The sequence below is a fragment of the Pempheris klunzingeri genome, chromosome 13 (genome assembly GCF_042242105.1).
Source record: "Pempheris klunzingeri isolate RE-2024b chromosome 13, fPemKlu1.hap1, whole genome shotgun sequence".
Taxonomy (NCBI): Eukaryota; Metazoa; Chordata; class Actinopteri; order Acropomatiformes; family Pempheridae; genus Pempheris; species Pempheris klunzingeri.
The window spans coordinates 8474282-8501472 of NC_092024.1; the positions used below are offsets into that span (position 1 = coordinate 8474282).

At 40.7% G+C, this 27191-nt stretch overlaps 1 protein-coding gene across 1 annotated transcript in view; it reads right to left on the reverse strand.

Moving 5' to 3' along the window:
• The window catches only part of alk (ALK receptor tyrosine kinase), a 304575-nt gene that overhangs the window by 155794 nt on the left and 121590 nt on the right, over positions 1-27191 (reverse strand). Inside the window, exons 2-3 of the mRNA XM_070842064.1 lie at positions 23472-23582; positions 9684-9848 (exon numbers count right to left, since the gene is read on the reverse strand). Of these exons, the coding sequence (XP_070698165.1) occupies positions 9684-9848; positions 23472-23582 (276 nt within the window). The remainder of the gene's footprint in view (positions 1-9683; positions 9849-23471; positions 23583-27191) is intronic.

A 27191-nucleotide genomic window follows, 5' to 3' on the forward strand; every position in this document is an offset into this window, starting at 1 on the left:
GATCACAGCCACGGGGAGTCCTGCACCGGCACACACAGTGTCTGCAGGTGTGTGTGAGTGAGTGAATGTGATCTTGTGGAAGCTCTCTCACCACAGGGAGACACCATTAAAAGAGCCTAATTAATCAAATGTAACACAACTGCAGCACCGGGGGAGCACTAAAGAGGAATTCTGGGGGGACCCCACATACCCCCCTGTAGCTGCCAAACGCCCCGCCAATATCCCCATCATCTCATCATCCTTTGACCTGCAGGGGCTCAGTTCTCTGAATTGCCACTGGCAAGAATCATACAAATGGTTTGAACTCAGCGCACAATTTATTCAAGCCCAGATAATTCCATGGACGAATGTGGGTCTGAGCCCACTTACTTCAACATTACACACACACATCCTCACTGCCCTCATGTTCAGGTCAGGATCAATAGGCTGATTGATTGAGTAAGGACAGATATCTTGGCAGCAGGCAGGATATGGGTATAGGATTGAGTATAGAAGACAGTGGCCCTCAAGAAACCAATCGATCTGACCTTTAAGGATCGATGATCCACTCAGGACTAAGTGAGAAGCGTCTGGCAGTTAAAATAGGTCCACCTAATATCAGAGTTAGAAATGTATTATCGTGGCCTCGCAGTAAATGAACGGAGGAGTGATTCATTTTAAGGTGCTTAGCACAAAAATAGTTCTGTGATACTCATTCAACATGCTACCACCAATCCAAATGTTCTGTAAAGGTTAGAAATCAAGGCAAGTGCCACCATACACTGACTTTTCTTAAAAAAACCCAGCAATTTTATTGTGACTTAACAATGCATACCACAAGGGACAGCCAAGACAGATTCACTGAATAATTCTATGTTCGTCCCCTTCAGGCATTTATGACAATTGGAACCACAGACAGTAGGCGCAGTTACAAAACAATACACACATACATACATACACACACAATAGACATGCGTTGGGAGAGATGTCACAACACCAGAGCACAAGAATGCTAATTGGATAGTCTACAAACTGTACCCTAATTACATCAGAATGAACGTTACGATAATGAGATTTTTTTCTCTCCTCTGTCTTTGAAAGGTATGCTGTACTTGTAATTGCTTCCTTCTGTTTTATTTGTTTTTTAACTGTAGTTCATTAAACGCGAGTGAGAGTGAGAGAATGGAGAATGACAGCGTCTCCATAGTTTACACAGGTAATTATTATCCCCGGAGATAGTTTGCCTGAAAGAGTGTCAGCCTCTGTTGGAGTAAAAAGCTGATCAATCTACGGAGGCCACGGGAAGTTACATGAAGGCTTTGACACTAAATCGTGTATTTTGTTTAGCTTTCAGCGTTTCACAGCAGTAACACCTAATTTAGCCTACTCCTGCATGAATTTACAATTATAGTGAAAAGATATCAGCTTCCCATGAGGCAGACACAAATGTCTTGTTGTCTCCTCAAAGCTGTGACCAGGTGATGAGGTAATTGTGATGGTATTGTGGGTCAGTGTAATTAAGCTGTCAGACAATAAGGGTTAGTAATATATTATTTAAACAACACAGCACAAGTAAAATGTGATGAGCTCAGTGTAGCGGTGATACACACCGTTGACCTTGCTTTTATAGTGCAGGGCAGTTCATTATAGAAGCAGGGTCAAAGGTGGGCCATTTGCTGGATTATTGACAATGGAACGATTGTTGGGTCCTCTGACGACATACTTGATGGCAAAGATGGAGGGAATGCAGTAAGCTCATTGGGGCCAGGACTTCAAGGTTAGAGGGTGCATTAAAAACTGCTCTTTCAATGCATCTCGGCTCTCCATAATGCACTAACCTCTAGGCTCAGAAAAGCCCTCAAGGTTTACTCATTGATGAAAAGAGAAAAGCAGCCTTGGTTAATCTATATCAGCTCGTTAGCAGCGAGGTATCCAGTGGCCCGGTGTTCCTGAGAAATGAAGGTTGAAAGGAAAAGGAGGGAATCCTGGAAACCAACTTCAGTAGGGATGAACAATTAATTGAATTCAAACCGACACTGTGATGTAATAGAACGCAATTTTCAATTGCAAAAGCTGCGAGGGTCAGAAACATCGGCCCCGTGGGCTTCACATGCACACGCAGCAGACGATGCCCTGTGCGAGTGAGAGCAGATGAAGAAATAGCCAGGTACAAGCTTTGATGCTAGCAGTACTGCCGTGTGAAAACGGCTTCAGCAGAACCAAACGCCGGACAGCAAGAAGAACAATACGCTGGTTTGTCTAGACCTATTTTTGGTTTATTTTGGGTACTCGACAAAGTCTGGTACTACGCAAAACACGCCTTGGTGCCGTAGCTACAACACGAGGCAACGTCACAAGATCATGTATGATGATATTGCTAAAAACCCGACTACTAGTCACTGACTGAACTCCCTCTGAAGGGCATTCAAAACGGCACGACAGAATTACTCAAGCAATGCAATCCACCTGTTACATATGTACATATTACATGCTCACAGTGATGCTTTGAGTGATCTAAATATATTTGTGGTAGAGCCAGTGTGCACTTTATCTTATGAGATTATTTTTTTTTTTTACAATACTGTTACTGACTTGGGACCAGTTAGATCCCTGTTTATTTTTGAATATTTAAATGAATGTTCACACGGGGGCCTCTGGTGTGTTGGGGGGAGAGGGGGTGGTTGAGCTTTTATTTTTAAAGTTGTATCAACATGTTCATGTTACCATTGGGCTTTACGTGACCAAAATATGTTCAGAGAGGAAGAGCTAGAGTCAGATGTGGAGTTTTGTTCTTTTTTATATTTCTGAATTTTAGTTTGTGTGATTTGGTTCTCTGAGTGGCTGGAAATCATATTTGTTTTTTCATAAACTAATGTTCACACTAGGGCTGTTGTTTTGCAGTACTTTGTCATGTTGATTAGCCATGTGGGCTGTTTACGAGGCTTAAATACATTATTAGTATTTCACTGTAATTGATTCACAATTCAGTAGCCAAATAAAGTTACATTATTCACATCAATCCATGCATCAGTTCATCCCATTTCACCATGACATGCAGGCCTGGCCTACAGGACTGAGCAATGTGCAACATATAAATTGACTGTATTAAATATTGTAATGGTCCTAATAGAATGATTTATTTAGTAAACACTACAGAAGATAAAGAACTTAATAAAAGCCCTAAACTTCAAAGAAAGAATCTCTTGGTATGTCTGGCCAAGGATCATTTCACTGCAGTGTTCCACGTCTTGCTCTAGTGGTCCTCCATTAGCTAGTCTATACTGCTAGATATAATCACGGGAAATATGAGGAGAGCATGTGCAAGGGTACAGTACAGCAAGGGTGTGATACGCAGCAAAGGTCATTCTAACCTCTAATGATACTATTATACTACTATGCTTGCATCACTTCACAATAGCATAACTAATATAATTTGCATAACGCTACAGCACAGACAGGTACTTTTTAACCCACAGAGGTCTTTGCAACAGGGCTTTTACTCCATGCAAGATTTGGGTTAGATTTAGGCCGAAACAGGATCAGGTTACCTGGCCTTTAACATTCAACACCAGCTGAGGTCTTCCTTGTTACCATGCTAATCAGAGCATCACCTCTCTTAGAAAAACTTCCTCTGTAAAAACCACATTTCCCTAAGGTATTCTCATATGAAGAGGCTTTTCAGTGCATCCCACTCATTAATGCTTAAGCTGCACAAGGCACTCTGTGCTCCTTGACATCAAACTGCTTGGGCATGCTGAATGCTTTAGTCCATTATCTCCTCTAAACCTCCTCATAATGAAAAACACACTGCAACATGTTGTCCTGATATATTTCATTTGATGCCACATAGATTCCATTTGGAGATCAGCAAGTGGCCTCGTTTTTCATTTAACTTACGCTGTTTATAACTGTAGGTGCTTTCTCCACTGACACTATTCAAAGCATCTTTGGTTCCCCAGGTATAGGCAGCATTTTTAATAGCATGTCCTGGTTACACAAGGAGAGGAGAGGGGATTTGAAACTGTTGCGGCAGTGACATTTGGAGTGACGACGGAGCAAAAGCCTGAAAATATCAGCGATGCAGGAGATATCTATTCCTGACTTGGTTTTAATGAATACATTTTTCTTCACCCACAGAAATGATACCGAAACAGAATGAGATGGGAAAAGAAAAAAAGGAGAGACAAGGAGGTATGGTGAGTTGTCATTTTTCTGATGTGCAGTCACAAACATTTAGCTTCCTTCCTGTTTGTGGTTAGCCTACACATTTTCTATTTTCTATGCTGTAGGAATTAACTGAGCTTTTTTTTTTTTTTTTAATCATACAAAAAGATTCTCTGACCTTGCTGTTTCTTGAAGCCTATAAAGTTGCACTGGTGTTGGAGTAAATATGTTGGAATCACTATGTAACAAACAATATAATACACAGAAGTGGGATGTATGTGCACTCTGTTATATCACAGGATTTGCTTACTAGTACTTCATTCTTATTCCATCTTCATATGGACTGGATTCACAAAAATCTACCATTCTGTTCGGAGTCAGAGCACATTTCAGACTTTTTACTCTGCCACACCATGTTTTATGCTACAGAGCCTTGCACAAAACACTGAAAACCTTGTGTCCTTTACATTCAGAGGGGAGAATATGCCTTCTGCACATACATGAATGGAGGGTTTCTTATGGACAAAAAGCCATGGGTCATAAGTGTCAGTTTCAAACAATGCTCCCCACATTGGTTCACAGGGTTAGCTTGGTATGCCAGGTGAGCCAAGTTTTGTTTTGTATTTGTGGAGAGCTGTTCAACTCTCGCTGCCTCGCTGTTCTTTTTTTAATCCCAGACACACACAGGTCTGACAGGCCAATTGTGTTGCCATGGAAGTAGCCATTTTTCCTGTGTCCTGGATTTGCCATGTTTAACAGGTCAGGTCTCAGATGGAGGGGCCAAGCCCATAGCACAGTCTTGCTTCAAATGCCAGGGCTATTATGTTTCAGCTCCAAAACAGATAAGTAGAACAAATTGCCTCTCATCCAAAGTAATGGTTCATAATTATTTGCTCAGATAAGAAGTGGTACTGGGTGCAGAAAAAGGCACTGGATGGCTTTCCTGCCCGTGTGGCCAGTGGACCATTGATCTGTCCAAATGCAATCTCAGTGGGTAAAGGTGAAAGCTACTATGCCATCACTTTTCTTCTGGCTCATTTTAGATCAAACTTTCAGAAACTTTGTGTGGAGGCTATAATAAATAAGGATCACCTGCAATGTTCCTAGCCAATTTGTGTCTTGCACAGGACAGAGTCAACCCAGGTCCTTATAAAAGGGCTCGGGAAGATTTTCACAGAAGGCGTCACTGAGGCACCGCAAAAGCCACTTAAAAGTTTGTGGGCGGCTGTGCTGCAGCTGCTGGACTATGTTGCCTGCCAGCTCCAGCTTTAGCTTTGCCCCATGTTGCTCCTTACTCTTTCTTCCAAAAAAAAACTAGATATATGGCGTCTGAGCCAAAGCAACTTCTCAGGTGTCTTATAGGTAATTGTTAAGAATCGTCTGCAATTCAACAAATCTCAGCTACACTTAACGACTGCTACCTTTCCTTTATGTGTGGGTGGTTTTGCATGCATGTGTGTAGACCTGGTCAACCACTGAAGGAGCTATATGTTTTTACTCAAATTTAGTATCTGAGGGCTTTCAGAAAACTGATAACATTACAAAAATCAAATGGGTAACAGTCTTTTTAGGGTGCGTACAAATAGTAGATGTTAATATCTTTATATAATAGTGCAAAATACAATAAAAAATTACTAGGTGTGATGCATGCTGAATCTTGTGTTGAAACGATAGTATGTGCTCAGTCGTGGATGGTGTAGATGAAAAATAGTTACCTTGATTCATTAATGTATTGATTCATTTTTGTGATATTACTGTACTGAAGCAAAACAAACCCCTGTCTGGGAATTAGGTTACTATTAATTCTACAGTAGACAGTTTAACTTTAATCAGTCATAGTTTGAAAACATTTGAATAGGCTATTATAGGTTTTCAGACTTATGTTCATTCCTGACATATGGCTCCTTAGGATAGAGATAGAGTGGATAGATAGATAGAAGAAGAAGATAGATAGAAGATAGAGTGGGTAGAAAAGGCTGTTTTAAATACAAAGAATGAGATCTGTGCTGCCAGTGTTTTCCTTAACTCTTAACATTAAAGGTGCAGTGTGTAGGACTTAGAGGGATCTTCTGGTAGAAATAAAATATGATATTCATAATAATGTTTTAATTAGCGTATAATCACCGGAAACTAAGAATCATTGTGTTTTCGTTACCTTCGAATGAGCCCTTTACATCTACATATGGAGCTCATCCGCTGTGTTGAATGGCCATGTTTTTACAGCAGCCTAGAATAGAGAAAACCAGGGCCTTTTGCAGTTTTCTACTGAAGTGGCTGCTTGAATTTGTTGGCGCAAATCCACCAGTTGGAAGACGAAGAAGAGAAATAAGTGGTTGCTGGAACTGGCTATTTTGTTTGGTCGGAGATTAGAGAAGTCAAATTTTGACAAATTGAGGATCATACTTATTATCTATCTAGGATAGGCAACAGGTATTCAGTTGTTTGCAATATGCAGCCTCACCACTAGATGCCACTTAATCAGACTGTACCTTTAAAGCTACAGTTGGATGAGAATATCAGCCTCTGTAAGCTCCTTCTACATTTTGCCTTTTTATCATGGATCATATGATGCTCAGCCCAGCTAAGAAAATCCAGATGACTCCCTGGGTTGGCAGATGCCAAACAGCCCCGGGGGCCACTCTATTACAAACAAACAAGTCAACAGCCCAGCAAATAACGTCCTACTGGTTATATCCCCCTGCCAGTCAGCTCCAAGCACCAACTCATGCTTCTCCATTCTGTGTATGAGAGCGAGAAATCAGTGTGTAATCACATTCACACTGTCTTTGGCAGGAGACACCGGGGGCCGACATGGAATTGAGATGACCCGCTCTGCACAGAGAGGGCACAGCAGTAGCCAAATACATTCAAATAATTTTCTGTCTTTGTTTCGCCTCTTCCACAGTGTCCTGATCCAGAATGTCTGGAGATTGTACTCGACAGAGGTGAATCATTTTCAATCAACTTGATTAGCGTCACGGATGAAGCATTTGGCGCCGAGACAGTTTTTGCGTGGCTTGATTGAATGTATGTATACTGCTTGAGCTTTACCTCCCTCCACAGTTTGCTGCTGTGTGTCACCACCTGTTAGTCAGCAGCTGTGGAAAAAACACTTCACTGTGCCCGTCTCACAGCGGAAAGAGCTTATGTGTCAAACCAATCCATGATTACGGCTATGGTTTTTCTTGATCGAAATGTTAAGCATTGTCTTTTATGCTAATTGCCTTGCCGAGGGCACCATTGCCTCATGCTGTTCTCATTACTTTACCCAGAACACTAATGTGGCTAACAGCCCCCACACATCAGCCTTAGGGGGGAGGAGCAGGGTGCTGTGTGTGCTGCAATCACATGCCAGTGATGGGTGATGGCCAGGGCCACGATCATGTGTGCATTAAAGTCATATTTCATTTCACATCACAATCAACGCGTAATGGAATCTACAGCACATGGAAAAGTTCAATATAGCCACAGTGGGAATGGAAGATTAGCTCAAGCAATGGGATTGCCGTAATTTATTCTTTATACTATAAAGAGCATTAATTATTAGTGGGCATCATTATATGCAGCATAGAGGTATCAATACTGATGAGCCTCTGTTTATGGCAGCCAAACTTGCTTGTGTAGTTATTGGTCCGCTCATATCCGCACAACTTAACGTCAACTACCAGGATCTTTCGATAAAAGAAACACTGTTTACAAGCTCCAAATTTGAACATCTTACAGCGGATGACTTAGATACTATAGAAAACAGCTCCAGCAATTCCACAGATCACAGCCATTAAGTATTCATCCCTTATTTCCATCCCTTTTAAATTGCAAGCGCCAGTGAAATGTGTGGAGACAGCAGCTCGCCCAACTCAATTATTCAAAACACGGCAACTGTATTGTGGCTAACTGAGGGCTTGAACATGATTATGCACATATATTTCCTTTGTACTCTGCGTCACCTACCTTCAATCACGATCAGCTTTGTTTTCTTTCTTTTTTTTAAGTTGAACCTATACATTCATGCCTTTAATTATGGCTGTTACAGGGTCAGGGAGAAGTCCACAAAGACCCGATGTTGCCTTTAATTATGTTTTTTCATAGATAATCTCTTTCATACGTGGGCATCATACACATTTGTAACTGAATCCCTCTGGTCTTTGGGTTTAGCATTCTTGCGGTGACCTCAATAATCATAATAATTGTTAATTATTTTGGTTGCATGAATGGAAGAATATTTGATGTCTATCGTGTTTAAGCGTTGATAAATACACATGCAAAGTATGGACGATAACGTAATAGGATATTAAAGATTGTTTTTTGAAGACAAGACTAGAAGGAGACATGAAAATATTTCTAAATCAATCAAAGATTAAGATGCGCAGAATTCTTTTCTTCTGAGAAATAGCTTCCCCCTCTGTCTCAAAGTTTCTCAAAGGGTACTATCATCAACAATATGTTGTTATGATTTTATTAGTCTGTGGAATATAACACATCTTCCATGCACATAGAGGAATAAACACTAGATTTATTTGGGTTTAAGAAGTTACCTGGCAGAACTTGGAAAAGTAATTTTTCTTAACTGATAATAATGACAAACAGATATCAATGTGGTTCTGTTTGTTGAACAGTTGCTATTTTACCACACAGTCATGTTCCATCATTTTGGAGGTCATTACATTAACGTACATTTAATTTCCTCTAATCATAAGCACCACTTGCCTAAACCCACTGACCCCAACCATAACCTAACCTTTAACTAAGTCTTCACCCTAATATTCAGTGATTTACATAATGGGGACTTGTAAACAGAAACAGAAACACCACAACGCGAGTAATACAAGGTGCACCTGCCTTCATTTACAACTAAAACTAGATATACAGGACAGACATCAATCATTTTGCCAGTCCACTCACACTAACTACTTTCTCTTACCAGCCAATATGTTTCACTTTTCCAATTTCATCCTGCACTCCACCCATCTGGTCTCAGACTTGTGGCTCATGATAGGAAAAAAAAACATTTAAGGAAATAAATAGACCCCTCTGTCTCCCTCCATTTCACCATCACCTCAGGAGATAAGGCGACAGAAACAGTTTTCTCATCTTCCAAGGTATGAAAATGAATGATGCTGGAGGATATGGAATATTTGAAGGCAGGAGCCTACATGATGTTGCAGACTACTGGCTCAGTAAACTATATTCAGCTCTTCACCTGGAAAAACCTTACGAAAAATAATATCTCAGCAGAGCTCAGTAGGAAATATGCCTTAGTGCTTCATTGAGGTTGGTTTAAAGTAATCAAAGTGAGATTGTTTTGGCAACTATTTAGTGGTTAGTTTCTGCGTTAACATAACTAATTAGCTAAAAGCAGAGTGGCATCCAATAATGCACAGCACCAGAGAAGCTTGCCACGAGAAAACTGAAAACTAGTAATTCATGGATGCATTATTTCAAAAGTTCAATATGATCAGTGAATATCAAAGTATGAGAAGTGGTTGATTGAGGAAGTTTGTTGAAAAATGAAATTCCCGCACAACGGGGGAACGTGATACCTTCATTCTTACCTTCCTCCCACCCCTGGGGACTTCCTGCCTTCTTTTCTGTTTTGCCGTTTCTTTCGCCCCGCAGGTCCCCGGCAGCCACTATGCTCCATGTGAACTCTGGGACACCCTCCAGGTGCTGGTCACATGCTTTGCTGTTGCCAGGGCAGCGGTGATCTGGTAAAATAAGAGGCATTTACATATGGAGGTGCATCTTTGGCTGCTACACTGCTAATATTTACACAAAGAAAATAATTAAACAATAATTCAAAACATGCAGAGGGACATACGGTATATTTCAACAGGAGCAATCACACAGCAGTTACTAAACATCGCTCAAACTTAAGTGAATCTTGAAGCAGAATCTTATTAATCCAAACCCACCGGGAAAGAAACCTAAGCAAAATATGTGTACGAGTGCTTAAATAATACCAGGCAAAGATGATTGGAAATACTAAACAGAGCACAAGCATTTCAAAAGACTTTGTTTAGTCAGATTAGTAAATTAAACTTTTAATTACATGCACTGCCAAGGGAAAAAAGGTGTTCAATTAAATAAACATAACGTTGCCACGGCACTATTTTCGGTCTTTTTCGATTGAAAGTCTAGAGTTTCAACAGGCAAGGCTTCTTTAACCCCAGTCGAAACAGGCTCCGTACTTTACAAACTGTTGGCGAAACTCATGACAGCTAGAGCTTCATCCCGGATTTGATTAAAGTTTAAAAGGCCAGAAAAAAAAGAAGCAACAACAGGAAGAACCTTGTCAGTTGGATGCTTTGTATTTTCAGATTTAATCGCCTCATACTTTTGTTTTTGTGTGAGATTGTGTTGTGCCAGCCCCCAAAGCAAGAAGTAACACCTTTAATATCAGCCCTCCCTCTGTCTTTTTAGCAGAGTGCTCACTTTTACAGGGAGGAGTGGAGGCCGTTATACAAATGCAGTGTTTGTGTAAAAATCGCTGCTGTCAAGAAGAGGGATGGATGCAAGAGGAGTTAAAGTATTACTGCTATAATACCCTCCCTAAAAATTTGCTCAGAGACAAAATTAAGGGTCAGCTCTCCTCCCACTCATCCTCCCTTTGTCTCTATCTTTGCCTCCATCTGTCCTTCCCTCCCTGTGGACAGACCTCATGTAGACTCATCCCTGTGGCTTGGTAAATCGCTGTTTGAGGGGGCTTGGTCACTTTCAAATGACTTCTCACGCTCGGCTCTCCAGCAGATGAACTGGAGTGTTGCATAATCATCTTTCTGCTGTATGTCTGTCCACCAGTTTGCCCCACAATTTTGCTTTTCTACAGAAACACAATAAAGCTGTCAGAACCAGGCAGGTTTAAAGAGCGTACTCGATTATAGCCACAAGGGCTCAGTCAATACATGTGACTAACATGTATACATAATAATCACATTAAAGCTATGAGCACTGCCCTGCAAACGTGATAGCTGCTATGAAGCTCATCATGATTACCATTCATTTGTGAGTGTGAAAGCATGGTGAGGTTTAATTCAGCAAGTCGGTGCAACAAAAAGGTCACAGAGTGAAACGAATGCAATGTTTCTAGCAGCAGCATGACTGCAACTGATTATGTTACTCATAAATCAATCAATTTAAATTCATCAATGCAGAGAAAACCTAAATGATGCCCCTTCCCTCTTTTCCTTCTCGCATTAAAGCTCACACGTAGCATCAGGGCTCCTGTACAAATAAAGCATAAAGCATGCCTGTCAGGGACATTCATGTCACGTAACATATCAAGATCATACAAATTCGTCAAGGCAGTATGTTCACCTGTTGAGCATGCTTTATGTGGCAGCATAGAATACGTAACATGATAAATACCAAGGCAAAATCAGTGCAGTAAAATGCATTAAGTATTCCGTTATCTATCTATACCGCTTATCCGTCAGGGTTGCAGGGGAGCTGGAGCCAATCCCAGCTGACTTTGGGCGAGAGGCGGGGTACACCCTGGACTGGTCGCCAGCCAACCACAGGGGCGACACACAGAGACTGACAACCACTCACACTAACACCTACGAGAGAACATGCAAACTCCACACAGAGAGACCCCTTCTTGTTGCTGTGAGGCAACAGTGCTAACCACCGCACCACACGATATATTAAGTATGGTGGAGCTAATTCACCTGTAGCCCAAGAATTCAGAGTAGTATAAAAACAACAGTGGAGTTGTGAATGCAGGTCTATGTTGGTGTTCCACCTCCATGTCAGCCCAACAGTATAGGTTTCTGGTGGCTAATGATACCCACAGTTATAGCCTGAAGATGCCCACCCATTTCTTGCACAATAAGAACACGATAAAATATTTTTGAAATGTTGAAAATTACAAAATACATACTCAAATGACAAAAATAAAACAAACAATTGTGTTTAGAGAGGCACCTCTATCATACTTAAGGTGGACAGGAATAACGGGCCGATGTCACCAGATCAATATTGTTGCTTTTACCAGTATACCACTTGTTCAGATACACAGTGTCCCAGCTACAAGCAACAGGGGAAACTTTTTCAGCATTTGCTGGAAAGGCACTCTGTCCTGAGGTCTTGGAAACTTTCCCATATTGCGCCTGTCTCAAAGAAATCAGGAGCTATTTCACATATTGATTTTAGAGCAAGAGCACTCACTTCTCCTGTTCGTAAAAGTTCTGTTTATACATTTTGCTCAGCCTGTAAAACTCTGATATAGCACTTACACTTACTGCAAAGCCTGCACCATTTCAAGTATTACCAAATACTGTTGTCCTTCAGATAAAACACTGGCTAATAGGCCACAGAAAGCATGGAGCATTGTCACACAGGGCTGCTCCGCTTAATCTCATGCTTCAGTTTCACAATAGTGCTTCCTAAAGTCTGGACAAGTCTGCAGAGGACATAGTTTGGGCTGGGGTGGAAAGCAACTAGAGGCAAACTCAGACTTTGTTCCCCAGCTGGTCACAGTCAGTGGACAACATATTAAAGCTGCTGACAATCTTAATTATCTGGAAACAATGCTGAGCAGCTTCTCTGAGCTTCCCGGTAAACACATTTATGTTTAATTCTATCCAGTAAACAAAGTTTGATAGCTCGATGCAAAGTGCTGACTTTTAATAGATCAGCATGGTATAGAAGCTTTGGCTATAACACAGACAAGGCAGAGAAGAATAGGAAATGGCAGAAAAGCTGAACTGAAAGTGAACTTTGCACAAACTTAAGTCCACATGCCCTATAGCAAATCTATCACATGCATTATAAAATTCATATGGTCTTACTGCAGTCTGCACTCTTAGGTTCTACATCTCTCTTGTGCTGTACATGTAGTTTGACTCTTATTTTAGCAACTTCCCTTAATGTCTTGATGTTTTTTTTATTTCATGCACTCATCCATTATCTATACCGTTTATCCTTCAAGGTTGCGGGGGAGATGAAGCCAATCCCAGCTGACACTGGGCAAGAGGCGGGGTACAGCCACTCACACTCACAATCTGGACAAATTTGCATCACCAGTTACCCTAACCTCTATGTCATTGGACTGTGGGAGGAAGTCAGAGCACCCAGAGAGAGCGCACACAAGGATGGGGAGAGCATGCAAACTCCACACAGGAAAGCCCCAGTCAGCCGGCAGGAATCTGGAATGTTCTTGCTGTGAAGCGCAAATGCTAACCACTGCACCACCGTGCTGCTCACCATTTTGTTTTTGCTAATTGTCGTCCATGCTAACTATCATAAATATCAAACTGACTGATTTAACCATTTGTACCCAGCTGTGACAAACCCAATTTGTACTTCATGTGAATGGTAAAGCTTCCTTCCAATATTCTATTCTACTCTTGTATTTTCAGGATCCCCACTGCGTTATCAAATATTTCCCTCCATTAAAAGGATCTCCTTAAGCTGCTTAAATATTTCAGTCTACAGTATTTAACATATATTATGAGACTTAGAACACGTTTGAACAAGTTACCAGTGCTGTGAGACACTGAAATGAATGCTTAAAAGGAGCTTTACCTAATGAGGTGGCATCAAGGCTACATTAGGCTGCCCTTAAATTACATGGCTGTCCACTTGAGGAGGCAGCTGCCTTCAGAGGAATCATAGTGGCAGTCATTCCCAACCACTTAGTGCCAGCTAGGGTAACGCTCTCCGTGCTTAAAACTTGTCATTTGCCAAAAAACACAGGTTTCAGTAGCACATTGCCGATGGGGACTATGAGGGCTGATGAGACGTGGAGAAATTGAGAAGTTCAAGGTTGCAGTGAATGCTAATTTCCTTTCCTTCAATAGATGTCTGTGTGTGATAAATGTAGCATGAGTGGAACACTAGTATGTTCAGCTGATCTGATGGAGATGCTTTAACGTTGCACCGAGCTCGGATCAGCACAGTTGTTCTGACTCATATAGATGCAAACACACACACTCACTTTCAGTTCGAGAATGCATTGATTACACCATTCACCAGGGTTTGACAAAATGGTAACAAGTAACTACTGATATTCATACAGTTTTTAACAACTACTTACTAAATGCCAGCCTATGTTGTGCTGAAAATCAGCATATGCGTCCCAAATGTTTTCAATAATTTGTGTTTTGTTGCTTGTAATCTGTAAAAAAAATGGTACATTTTTGTGCCTGAGCTTCTCGATGAAATCATGCTTGAAATCAAATGTGTTTGTGCAAGCGTGCATGAATACATATGGGTATGTTTGAGGATATTTTCAAGAAGTGGTTACATATATTTGCATACTTCACAGATTCACGGAAAGTAACAGAGACACAAGTTTCAGTGCTTCCTCCTCTCGTTTTTCCACTTTCAGATATCATACCAATATCCATGCATGCAGAGCATGGCACACTGACAAGCTAAGCTTTTCTGCTGTGCTGCCAAATGGGCACGAGAGATATGATTCAGCCGCGGTGAGCAAGATCTGGATCTGTCATCCCATTTCACCCACCTCATGCATGTGTAAAGTGACTGAGAACTGATGACATGCCAAATGACCAGGGACACGGATTCTGCGGCGCATTCTTTCACATCTTTGATTTTTTTCAAAACCATGATGGCCTCTGAATATGTAATCATATCCCGTTCTGCCATTACTGGGCATAGGTTCATTTACCTTTTCATTACGCTATTGAATATTTTAATCAAAGCAACTAGACGAGCTATTTAGAAAAATCGCTGGTACCATAAAAACATTTCCCACACAGTTTGAGTTTTCTCCCTTTTGTGTCTGCCAAAATGTATCCTCGGTTGCCCCCTAATATTTTGGCAGAGCGCTGTTAATTAGGAGCAGGTCATGACAAACATTCTTCCTGCTAAAAAGTTTCTTTTAATATTTGTATTGTCCCCAAGCTCAGAGTAATTACTGGAAAGCCAGTTTGAAATTGGATCAGGTGCTCTCTGTGAAACTGATATCTCTGAGAGAAAAATCTATGTGCTCAATTATTTTTTTCTCTACTTTAAAAAAAACTACTTGTGGCATGGAGAAATCCTCTGAAAAAAACATTTCTTAAATGTCAGTGCACTTCAACTGTATGTAATAGAGTTATAATTGGATTAAATGTATAACGGGGTAAAAATAAATACATTAGCTGTGATGTGTTTGAGCTATTTGAATAATGGAAAAAAATCAAATTAATAGATTAGCTACAGATGGAACAGATAAGACAGGCTTAAGAAAAGTGGATAAACCATTAAAGTTCACTATAATATAACTCTTTATGTGAGTCACAATATTGTGACTGTATCTGACAGTACTATTGTCTTCTAATATTCATTGCTGCTGAGCCATTATGTCTTTGAATCTGCACATATTCAACTGGGTTCAGGCCCTGCAATTCAGCACATACTGTATCATGGCTCCAGAAGTTACACTTGAGAAAAGGCATGTTTCAATTTTTAATAGGAATTGTATCAGACTCCAAGTTCCATTGCCGTAACTGCTTGAATACTAAAAACAGAACTGATCGTCTTTGTTACAGATTAAATGACGCATGCTCAGTAGCCTTGACCAACATTTACAGATGTTTGTTACGCAAGAATTATTTACACAAAAGCCGTAATAATGAATGGATGTGATTCATTCAAACTGTTAGAGCAGAAACGAGATATGTACGGTGGCAACTTGCTCGAAAACACTGGCACCGCTTCATGTCTACATTATGTAATCTACACATATTTCTGCTTGAGTGAATTGAAATAGAGGCGCAATCAAACATTTTCCATGTGCAGTCACAGAGATATTATTTCAAAAGGTTTCATTTCCCTTGTCTCCAAACTACACACCATTAATTTCATGAATGTAATTCCATCAGTTCTGCAACCCAATACATTATAAATGCTTCCAGAGAACAATATTGATTGGAATCACATTATCACTATTTTTAGTCGATCTGGGACCTGTTTGTCTGAGACCAGTTCAATGGGCGCTCTGCACTTTGATGAAAATTAAAGGCAATCTATGAAATCTGATACCCCAGAGATGGTGGTCATTGGTTGAAGTGATGCTCAAGATGCTACTGCATGAATCCATAAAGCATCATGCAGGTTAGCAAATCTGTGAAGCTCAAAAAGGCCAAGTAGTGGCTACTGGCATTCTTTGTTAGGATAGATGGTGTTTAAGTTCATTTAAAGCTGGCACCAAATTATGTGACCTGGCCACCCTGAAAAACAAAAAAAAAACAATAAAACAACAATCTCTTGTGACTTGTTTCTACATCTGCCTACATGGAGGATTAGGGTCAGTGTTGTTTCTAAAGGCTTTTGTGTACAAGGTTATGTATAGTTATTATTCATATGTGCTTTTAATTCCAGCAGCCCCACTTGTAGGTGCACTTGTAAATGCAGTTAAGGTCATTATACGTACATATACAACCACACGTTAGTTATTCAGTATAAACAAAGGCAGCAGGTCAGTGTAAAGAAGACATGTTAATGGAGTTGCCCAAGCAATGAGTGGGGTTGGGCGCTTAAGGAAATTAATTCATTGTAAAAAAAAACACTGATGAATCTTAGCTTTGTCGGTAATCAGAGCATTTCCAGAGTTGCCAGTGGTTCTGGATGTATTAACAAGGCTGTGTGATTGGTTAATGAGCCTATAACGACACTATGACCCTGACCTCATTCATCGCACGGAGCAGAGATTGAGCAGCGTGTCATGTTCCACCGCCGAAGGTCATTAAGATGCAAGCCAACTGTGGCCATCTTAATTTTCTCTATAAGTGAACAAGTCAATGTGATTACATGTTTAAAAAATGGGGGGCAGGATTTGCACAGGAATGGTCTCGACCAAGTCAATTGCATCTAACAATGTATGTCCCTTTGTGGATCGAGAGGAAAAACTGTGCTGACAAATCTTTCCATGAAACCCTGTAACTGAGATGATGAATATGTCTATTTCCTGATTACATTGAGATTGTGTCTGACTGTGCTTATTTATGTATCCATTACCCTTTTTACGGCCCGCATATTCCAGGCAAATTCACGTCCCCTGAAGGGACCTGGAGCTGTCCTGTCAAATACTTATAAATGAATAGACGGCAATAGGTTTTTTTGACAAACAGCAGGCATGACAGGTGTTGTAAAGAAATTATCTGAAACACAGAACTCTAATACTGCAGCTGGAGACCGGATAAATTAATAAGGAGTTGTTTATTTCATTGCTTGTTTACCTTTACCCAGTATGGCATGGTATTAGTCAGCTGTGCTCCCTTTTTGCAAAGCAATTAAGTTTGTTATCTTGTTCCTGGTTTTGAGATGAAGGATGGGTTTGAACGTGATGAAATGGGATTTGTTTATTGACAGCAAGCGAAAAAAAAAAGGACAGAGCTGTCTAGGCATATTAAGGTAGATGGAGTGGCTGGCTTATCAATATTCTTTGGTGCAACTGTATGTGATGGTTTGTGATTCTAGATCAGAGGGGATCAAAGTCAAATGTCAGGCTTCCCATTCCTTGTGAACTCCCTCCTTCACCTTATCCTTGGCATCCACTCTTTCAGAACTACAAAGGCGCATGCTGGCAGGGGTCAAGAGAAATTCTTCACAACAGACCCTCCAAGGCCTTGAAGATATTGAAGAAACAAAATCAAAACCATAAAAAGCCTTATTCCTTACAGTATTTTCCATATCAGTTTGAAAGTTTCCCCATTGGTACACTCAATGACATCTCTGTGGCATTATAAGAAACAGCAGTAGGTTCTTATCAGCAAATTCTGTTTATTTGGTCACTTAGAGAGTGTAAACAAATGAAGCAGAAAAGCATCTGTGGCGTTAGAGTGGATTGAGCGGCAGAGACAGCAGTCAGCTGTTACCCATGGAACTAAAACATAGGCGTGCACCAGATTTTATCATGAAACTTTTTTCATCTGTGAGTTTGTTTGCTGCTTCTCTCCAACCAGAAAACAACATTAGCAAACACTAACAACTGTCCACCTTCAAGCCCGATCCAAGTAAAGCTGAGCAGATGTTGCCATTAATTTTATTATTTTGTATTTTTCATTATTTTTCAAGCTCATGCTTTGATATTAATGACAGGAGACAGAATATGAAGAAGAATGTAAGTGAGATACTGGCAATTGATGTTGAATTTTTGCTGTCATTTCTGTTATAGTAATGCAGTGTTATTTGAATTTGTAATGGCTCTTGGATGTGATATCAAATTATGCCTGTCACCTGAAAATGTGCGCTTTATTTATTCATCTGTTTATTAATCTTCTTCTGTTCCTTTCCTTCTATTTATTTATATTCTTATCTGTATTCTTATTTAATTGTAGCCATCTTTTTGCCAAAACGTATTTATAGACTATTTTGGATTTTGATATAATTTACCCATACAGTACAGAAGACATAGCCACTTTGTACCAGTTGTATGCTGTATGTTATGTTTTGTTCAATAAAAAATAAAATAAAATAAAAAATGAAAGAAGAAGATTTGTGCTTTTGATTTGCTCTTTGACCCCCTGCATATGAATATCTTATTTTGTTTGTTTGTCTAAATTGGTCACACATGCAACGAAACGCTTAAGGGAGCATGATTCAAGCAATTCTCCAACATGGAGAAGCTGTGCAAATGTGCACCCGAGTAGGAGTTGGAAGGGCTGAATGATGTGACTCTAGGAGGATGCCATATTTAAGCACCTGCACCACTGCTCTATCTTTTATACCCCTCTGCCTTTGCAAATGTGTTTTATTCCACTGCTGTGTCTCATTACACAAGAACAGCACTACCAGCTGAGTGAGGCAGATGTTCTATTGTAGAGCACGGCAACTCCTCAAGTGGCTAGCATCCATCTGAGTGCCTCTGTTACAGCTGGCAGCCACAGCTGAACCAGGACAATCCATCTCGATGGGGAGAACGGGTCTGGAGTGAGAAAGATGGCGTATATATAAAATGGCAACAGGCTGCCTTGCTGCTATTCCCCAAGCGAAGATGACAAACTGTAGATGGGAGGCAGTAGAGAGTTCAGGTCAGAGGGATTTGACATCACTAACATCACTGACACGCAGTGGCGATGAAGTCAGCTTGCCAGCACTGAAATGCAAATAAGGAAGTTAGATCACCCTGTAGCGCCTGCAGCTAATGGAAGCAAGGAGTGAGGAGGAAGGGGGGGTATAGCTGGTGGCGAGTGTCCAGTCAGTCTGTGTTGGCTTTTGTGGTAGGTAATAAATGCCAGCGGACACCAGATGCTGTAGGGACAGCTGAGATCTATCACTGCAGCCTAAAGCCATATTCTCCATGCCATGTTGTTTTGACCTGTCCTACCCCAAACCTTTTTCTCAGAGTCCTCTGAAACACACTTCAGCAACACCTAACCTTTAAAAGCCCCAGCAAGTAGAAAGAAACATCAAATGTCCCCACTCTGAAGGGCCCTCAACCACAAAAACTTTTAGTCTTTCAAGTATAGAAATTCAAGGCATAAATACGCCCTTACTTCCAGTCAGTTACCACTGGAGGAGATTACAATATATTACCACACAATACATTTGTTCTTGTATGTCCGATTAACATTTTGGCAAACTCAACGGCATTTGTGGTAATCACAATTTAATATGTTTCACTAAGCTGTGCCATTTTTCATTTGGAGCATTTGTAGTCATCTGACTTTTACTGGCCAGATGTGATCCTTCCTGCTCCAGCCACATCACGCTCGCTTCACTAATCACCACACAGAAAGGAAAAATCTTTTTTCTGGTTTGCTAGCCTACTAGAAATGAGAAGTTAGAGCTGTAACTGTACATAATATTAGAAAATGTAGCCGCATGTGGCGTGACGGATTGACTGATTCACAAACAGTACGGTGATCCATTGTTTAACTGACACCAATTACAGCTCAGTCCACCATGGGCTGTCACAGCCACAGGCAGCTGAAGCAAGGTCCTGGGGTTGCACAGTCAAGTCAAGGATGTGTTTCATAAACAGTTGGGTGACAGTTGGGGGCTGAGGGACTTTGAATCATCACTTACAGTATGACCTCCCATCCTCCAAGACATTGGAATAGTGCAAAAAAAAAATCACCCTGAGGCTGACGTGAATGTGCTTTCAGAGTCTGACATGACAAGGATGCACACCAGAGGGTGGGGGGAAGGGAGGGCTTCCTACATAAATACCCAGGGCGCCATCCAGAGGAGGAACACATGAGCCCAGGGCTCTGATATTGGGCTCTGGTCTGCAAATCACTTTTCTAACAGGAGCAGTGCAAGCTTCAGCAACGAATGGACCTTTTTCTGCACCAATTATACAAACTACAGAAGCCCTGAGAGGCAAGAGAGACAAAAATAAATCTGGGGATCCAAACTCTCAGAAAAATGAGCCTAAAAAAATCTGAAAAAATCTCATTTTTGTGTCCAACTAAATCAGCTACTGTATTATTATGGATTAAGCTACCCAGCAGCATGTAAAAGAGATGAAACTGGCTACATGTTTACCAGCTACAGCATTAGTAACACGGCAGCACAGTGGTGCTGTGGTGAGTGTTGGTTAGCATTGTTGCCTCACAGCAAGAAGGTTCCAGGTTTGAATCCATTGGCAGGCAGGTTGGCGGTTTGAACTTGGAGCCTTTCTGTGTGCAGTTTGCATGGGCTCTCTATGGGTGCTCTAGCTTCCTCTCACATTCCAATAACTGGTGACTCTAAATTGCCCATAGGTGTGAGCGTGAATGGTTGCCTGTCTCTATGTGTCAGCCCTGTGATTGACTGGTTTTGGACTGTTGCTGTAGCTGGGCGAGAGGTAAGTGGTATACAATGGATGGATGGATGGATAATCCATTCATTTATTAATTCATTCATTATCCATTACAGCTTATCCTTAAGGGTCTCCAGGGGCTGGAGCCAATCACATCTGACACTTGATTAGAGACTCTAGAGTGGTTGCCAATCACAGGGCTGATACACATAGGGACAGACAACCATTCACGCTCACATTCACACATATGGGAAATTTTGAGTCACCACTAAACCTAACTTGCATGTCTGGAGGCTGGAAGCTGGAGTAACCAGAGAAAACTCACGAGGAGAAGATGCAAACTCCACACAGAAAGGCCACAGCCAGCCAGCAGGAACCTGGAACACTCTTGCTTGTGATGCAACAATTATAACCACTGCACCACCGTGCTGCTTAATTATAATCTAGTAATATTATATATATTATTCTGGAATGGGCCATTCTACATGAGTACTTTTACTTTTGGTGTTTTTTTATGCTAATACATATATGTGCTTTTACTTAAGTAATATCTTGAGTGTGGGCTTAACTGCAGAGTATTCTTGCATTTTGTGGTGTTGCTACTTTCACTGAAGTAAAGGCTTTGAGTACCTCTTCCACCATTGTTGAAATCCACACATTATGCCGGTCTTGAAGAATACGGTACAAAGCTCTCGCAGTTACAGCTCAAAGATCTACATATCTGTTCATCATTCTGCATTTCAGAACATTTAGAAGCATTTAGAAAGACACATGCACTGTTAATTTCAGCCCTTGAAGCTGGTGTTAATATGGTGTAGAAACTGGCTTGGATTGAACACTACAGTCCCGCTCCTCTGTCTTTCTTTCCATCTCCTTTCCTCTCAACAAGTTTGCCATCTCATCCAATTTGAGTGATCAGCAAGTGTAAGAGCCTGCTTTCGAATTAATGATTGAAACACTTTTAGCTCATGAAATGCATGCCAAAATGTACCTGCTTGATTTCTGCTCACCAAACACGGCTGATTAAAGTCGTTACCAGAGAAAATGATCCTTGTAGATGAGAAGCTTGTGATCCTCAGGATTTAGTCATCTTGTGTCATTCACCAAATGTACAAAATATGGTTGAAATTGCAGCCTTTAGCACAATCCCCATTTCAAAGTTTAAAAACAATCACTAATATTTTATAAATGTACACATTAAAGTGAAAGTGCATTGGTAATACAGGAAACTGCAGCTCCAGTTCTTTTTAATTCTTTAATTTTTTTTTCAGAAGCTGAACAATAGAAGTCACGAAATATTTGTTTTACTAACTGCAGTGGAGCGGTTGTGACTTTATTGGTGAAATAAGGCTGCATCGGCAACTGAGAGTCAATTCGGCTTAGTGAATTAGCCGAATTGTGATATATTGGCGAATATCCAATATAACCAGAGAGCAGCCACCTACATGAGTACATCTGTTCTTAACATAAATGTGGCTTTTAGATTTAGTTTCTGTTAACATTGTATATGATGCAAATTAGATGAACAATTCTCTGATATTGACAAGGATTTTAAAAGTAAGGGTCCATATTAAAAGACCATTAACCCAGCATATTGGCATTTTAAATAACAATAAATCCACGATGATATCCTATGTAGGGAACTGCTTCCACACCTTGGTGAAGTTGTAGTTATACAAGATTAATGTGTTATATCCCCTTCTCTCTGGCTTTATGTTTGGCTTTTAAAGTTCTTAAATATGCAATATCTGTTCTTGTGCTTTCACAGCTTGAGAGGACTGAATGATTTTCTAACTTTGAATGAAGTGAACACTTGAGAAATTGGTTGTTAATGCCCGGATTATTTGAGTAGACTGAACAGGAAAAAGTAATGAACTTCCATTATTTGGAATTACTATCAAACATTTTGGCCAAACTCTGCCGCAATCTTAAATGACTTCTCTTTTTTGATAAAATTACATTATGGACAGTCATTATAGTTAGATTAATCAAAATCTATTCCTCTTCATAGATTTGTGCTTGACTTTGTTGTAATCGTGTTTCCATTTTCATCACATTTCTGTTTTAGACTCACTTTGTCTTCTTTGAAAAAATTCAGATGACATGAAAAAGACTTTAACATGAAAAAAATCTTCCCCATGTCCATATTGTGAAGCATAATCGTAACAATATCATTCTTTTATCTCTGTATTGCATCTTTACATGTGTATAAATAAAAGGGAGAGCGTAATACTGTATTTTTATGCTTGTACTTCTTTTATCTGCTGTATTTGGTTACTTTCATCACTCTAACCAGCCTGGTTCCCAACAGAGAATAATGACTAATTAATGACATGTTAATCACTAACTGTATAAGCACTATTGCAGGTTCCTGATTGTGTTTGTACTGATCACTAGAAGTTGTATTTTTCTGGGTCCTTGAGTGGGTCATGGACATGCTGATCAACAGCCACACACTTTTGTGACGGTGCCAGTGCTGATGGCAGTGGACAGGTGAGGCAGAGACGTTTATGTGTGCTGATGGAGAGCTGATGCCAAGTGTCATGGCCAATTCAGGGCAAAGGATATATGTAGGACAGAGGCGCCTTAGCCTGTCCATCTGTCTGAGGAGGGCTGACAAGGTCCGACTCACCTGACACAGGCATGGAGTTGTTAGGAAAGTCCAGGTCGTCCTCGGCTACCCAGGAGAAGCTCCAGTACCCTCTAGGAATGCCAGCAGCAGTTCTACCAGCCAATGGTTCACCTGAAAACAGATATACGGTAAAAACTATTACTTAAATGTTAAGGCATTCAATTAAACAATGATTACTCATTCTATTATAATTACCGTGTTTATTTGGGGTGACTGGTTACCAGTGATTTGGCATACATCTGTTAATGTTTTTGTGTGATCTCGCAGTTTTAAGCCAGGCATTTTAACGCAGAGCTCTTCTTGCTGGCGGCTTTACTGTCTAATAGATGAGGTGAAACCCCTGATGAGTTTGGGAGGGCCTGGATTTTAATGGAGAGTGACAAAGTGATAGGTTGGCTGTAATTGGAAGTCTTGCAATAATATTGATATGCGGTGCAGTACCACATTGCTCAAAATTTAAGAAAAAAAACAACAAGGTCAGCATTTCCAAGTCAATGAAACGTCTACAGTGTTTGTACTGCAGATTAATAGCTGTAAAACTTGGGCAGTGCTACAATGAACTTGAGTCATAGTTAAATTAAAGTCCAAGGGCCCTTATGAATTGGTTATTGGATATCGATAGGCTGCATAATTACCTGAGGACAGGTTTGTCTGATTTTGTTTGACTCTGTCCTCACCTTCTAAACTCCGACTAATTATCACAGGATCGAACAGATGTCTGTTACAGTAAAGTAGATGCAACAACTTTCTCTTATACTTCTGTACCCCCACCTCCGCACACTGCCATCATACACACACACGCACACACACACACACACACACACACACACACACACACACACACACGCTATCTCTTCCACTTTGTCCTTAGTCCATGGATAATTAGTACACAGTCACAGACCAATACACCACTGCCTAAAAGGAGACTCCTGCATAAATCCTGCAGTCACTTCAAATGAGCCTTAAAGAGTCGTTAATTGTAAATGCTGTCTTTCAAAATGCTGAACAGAGCACATTTTTGTTTTGGCCAAAGGAGACACATGCTATTCAGTGTTAATTTTTCTTAGCATGACTTCCACTGATGCAGCAGATGACCTCAAAAGGATTTTTGTTTTTGTTTTTTCAAGGGCTACCTCCATTATTCCATGTCAGTAAGTTAAGTAGCCAGTGTTCCGGTGAAGAGTTTACCTTGTTTGAAATGAAATCCTTTAACCTTTACTAAAAGATGGCTGTCTGCTTTTGGTATTAAACTGTGACAGCAAATCATATCTGAGCGACAACATGTTCACAAGACGGAAGAAGGGTCAGGCACAGTGTCAGTGTGTTTTGCCATGAAGGGATTTTTTTTTCTTTTTTTTTTTCACTCCCAAGTTGACCGGAATGGATAATGTGACATTAAATTGTCATGTCATGTCTGTGCAGCTGTGATGTAACACAGCTGCCTTTAAAAAAAAAAAAAAAGGATGAAAATAGATGAGAACAAAACAAAAGGACATTTCAGAGTCAAGAGACAAATATCCATAAATAAAACATGGCTTGCACAACTGAAGCACAAGTACAAAAATTAGTTATACTGATGATCAGACCCCTCTCCTAAAATATTAGCTCTTTTGACTACACTTCTTAGAAAGACAGAGGTCCTTGGGCAAATGGTTTTGCCCTCATTGGGAGTTGTTGCCTCAGTGGAAGAGTTGGCCTTGGCCTTGGCCTGGGCCTGGACATCACAGCATGCTGTTGTGACCCCTAGTCTCCCTATTGACAGCAAGGCAAGCCGAGCTCACTGTGGCCCGCACATAGGTCTTGGTTTGGGGTCAACAGCTGTTGCTACAGGGGAAAATGTCTGGCTGGTTGGGCACTGCATGAGCTGGCAGGCGTCTGCTGCTCGGGCTGACTGGCTGGTTGGCTGCCTGGTAGCTGTAGCTGCTGATTGGCTGAGGTGCTTTCACACAAACTGATGACAGCTGCTGGGGGTGGACAAGCTGGCCGGCATAGGCCATCATGGGAGTGGCATTTCCATGCGTCTGTGGGGCAGGTTGACAATGTGTCCTGATATTAGATCGTTTTTCACAGAACTTTTCACAGAACTACGTGTTAAGAAAGCCTGAGGCAAGTTATGTTAGCATAGGAAGAGCATGTGGGTACAGCATGATTAACCCACTGCTTAGCCACATATTCTATTTCAGATAATTTCAGTTTGCATACTGTCATCATTCATGCTAATAATGAAATAACCACTCAGAGCATTTATTAATACATTCAACTGCAATCAACATAATAATCAACAAAAATATTTGTTGCATGAGCGCCCTCTATGTGGCTCAGAGGTAGAGTGGGTCGTCCCTCAATTAGAAGATCAGTGGTTCGGTCCCCCAGCTATGAGTCTGCATGTTGAAGTGTCCTTGGGCAAGACACTTAACCCCAACTTGCTCCTGAAGCATGGCTTCAGTGTGTGAATGTGTGTGACAGAATGGTCTCCTCCAACTTAGATTCCTCCTGAATGAATGATGTGTGAATGAGGATGTAAAAGCACTTTGAGTAGTTGAAATGACTTGAAAGGTGCTATACAAATACAGACCATTTACCATTTACCTCTATGTTAACTGCCAGTCTGGGATCCAAACTGCCAGACAGGAGGTGAAAGCACTTTACTTTATAGTAAAAGGAACTCAGACTGCACCATTTTGAGATGAGCACAAAGGGGGAGAAGGGGCAGTTTCATTGTTTTAGGGAACAGAACTAGCTTTAACTACCTATGTTGGAAATATATCTGTTAAGACACTTAGAATAATGAATAGAAACAGCTTTTATTGTTTTTACATAGAAATGTTACTTGATTGTATAAACTGGTTATAAACTAGTTTGGTTAGTATTCCTGTTTAAAAGCAAAGGGTGGGTTCATAGCTGGAACTGGAAGTTGGTTGCGTTCAGGAGCAGACCTGCAGGAAGTGTAGTGTCAACAGCCCAGTTTTTTTTGTTTTTTTCTTCCACAGCTTCACCAAAGTCAGTGTGAACTGCTTGTTTGTATGATTTAAACTTCAAATACAACAAACCCACTGGTGTTAGTATTAGCTCACCCTCAGGGGGTGATGAGATCTAAAGGGAGCTCTAAGTAAAACCATCTGTGCCTTAAAAAGGAGCCTGCTAAGATGGTTTGGGTCTGAGTAGGATGTATCCGGTGTCCCCCTAGTGACACATTTTTGGACACGACTAACTGGGAGGAGACACCAGCGCAGAGTTGGAACACGCTGGAGGGCTCACATAGCCTGCCGCATCTTAGCCGGCCTGGAAACACCCTCAGAGGACCTCACAAACAGTTAGAGGATGTGGCCGAGAAGGAGGACGTCTATAGGTTACCTTTGTTAGACTACTGCCAACCCAACATGGATACAGAGTGGAAAATTGATGAATGGATGGATTTGCATTTAAATTGGATTCATCATTTTGTGATGTATTCTTACTGTTGATACCAAACAAACTGAACAAATAAATGAAATAAAAATGGTGGGTAATTGCAGTTGAATTTTGTCAATAATCATACGTACAAGCTGAGGAATAAATCAGTAAGTGCAGGTTTGTGGTCCATTCACTATGAATGCCAAATATGAATGTTTTTCTGGTAGAAAATTGAATCAGAATATTCTGTTTATATGCAAAGCTAAGCAAGCTTTTCTCTGTGGACCGAAATCTGAGGTGGGTGGCAATAATAGGACTCATCATAGA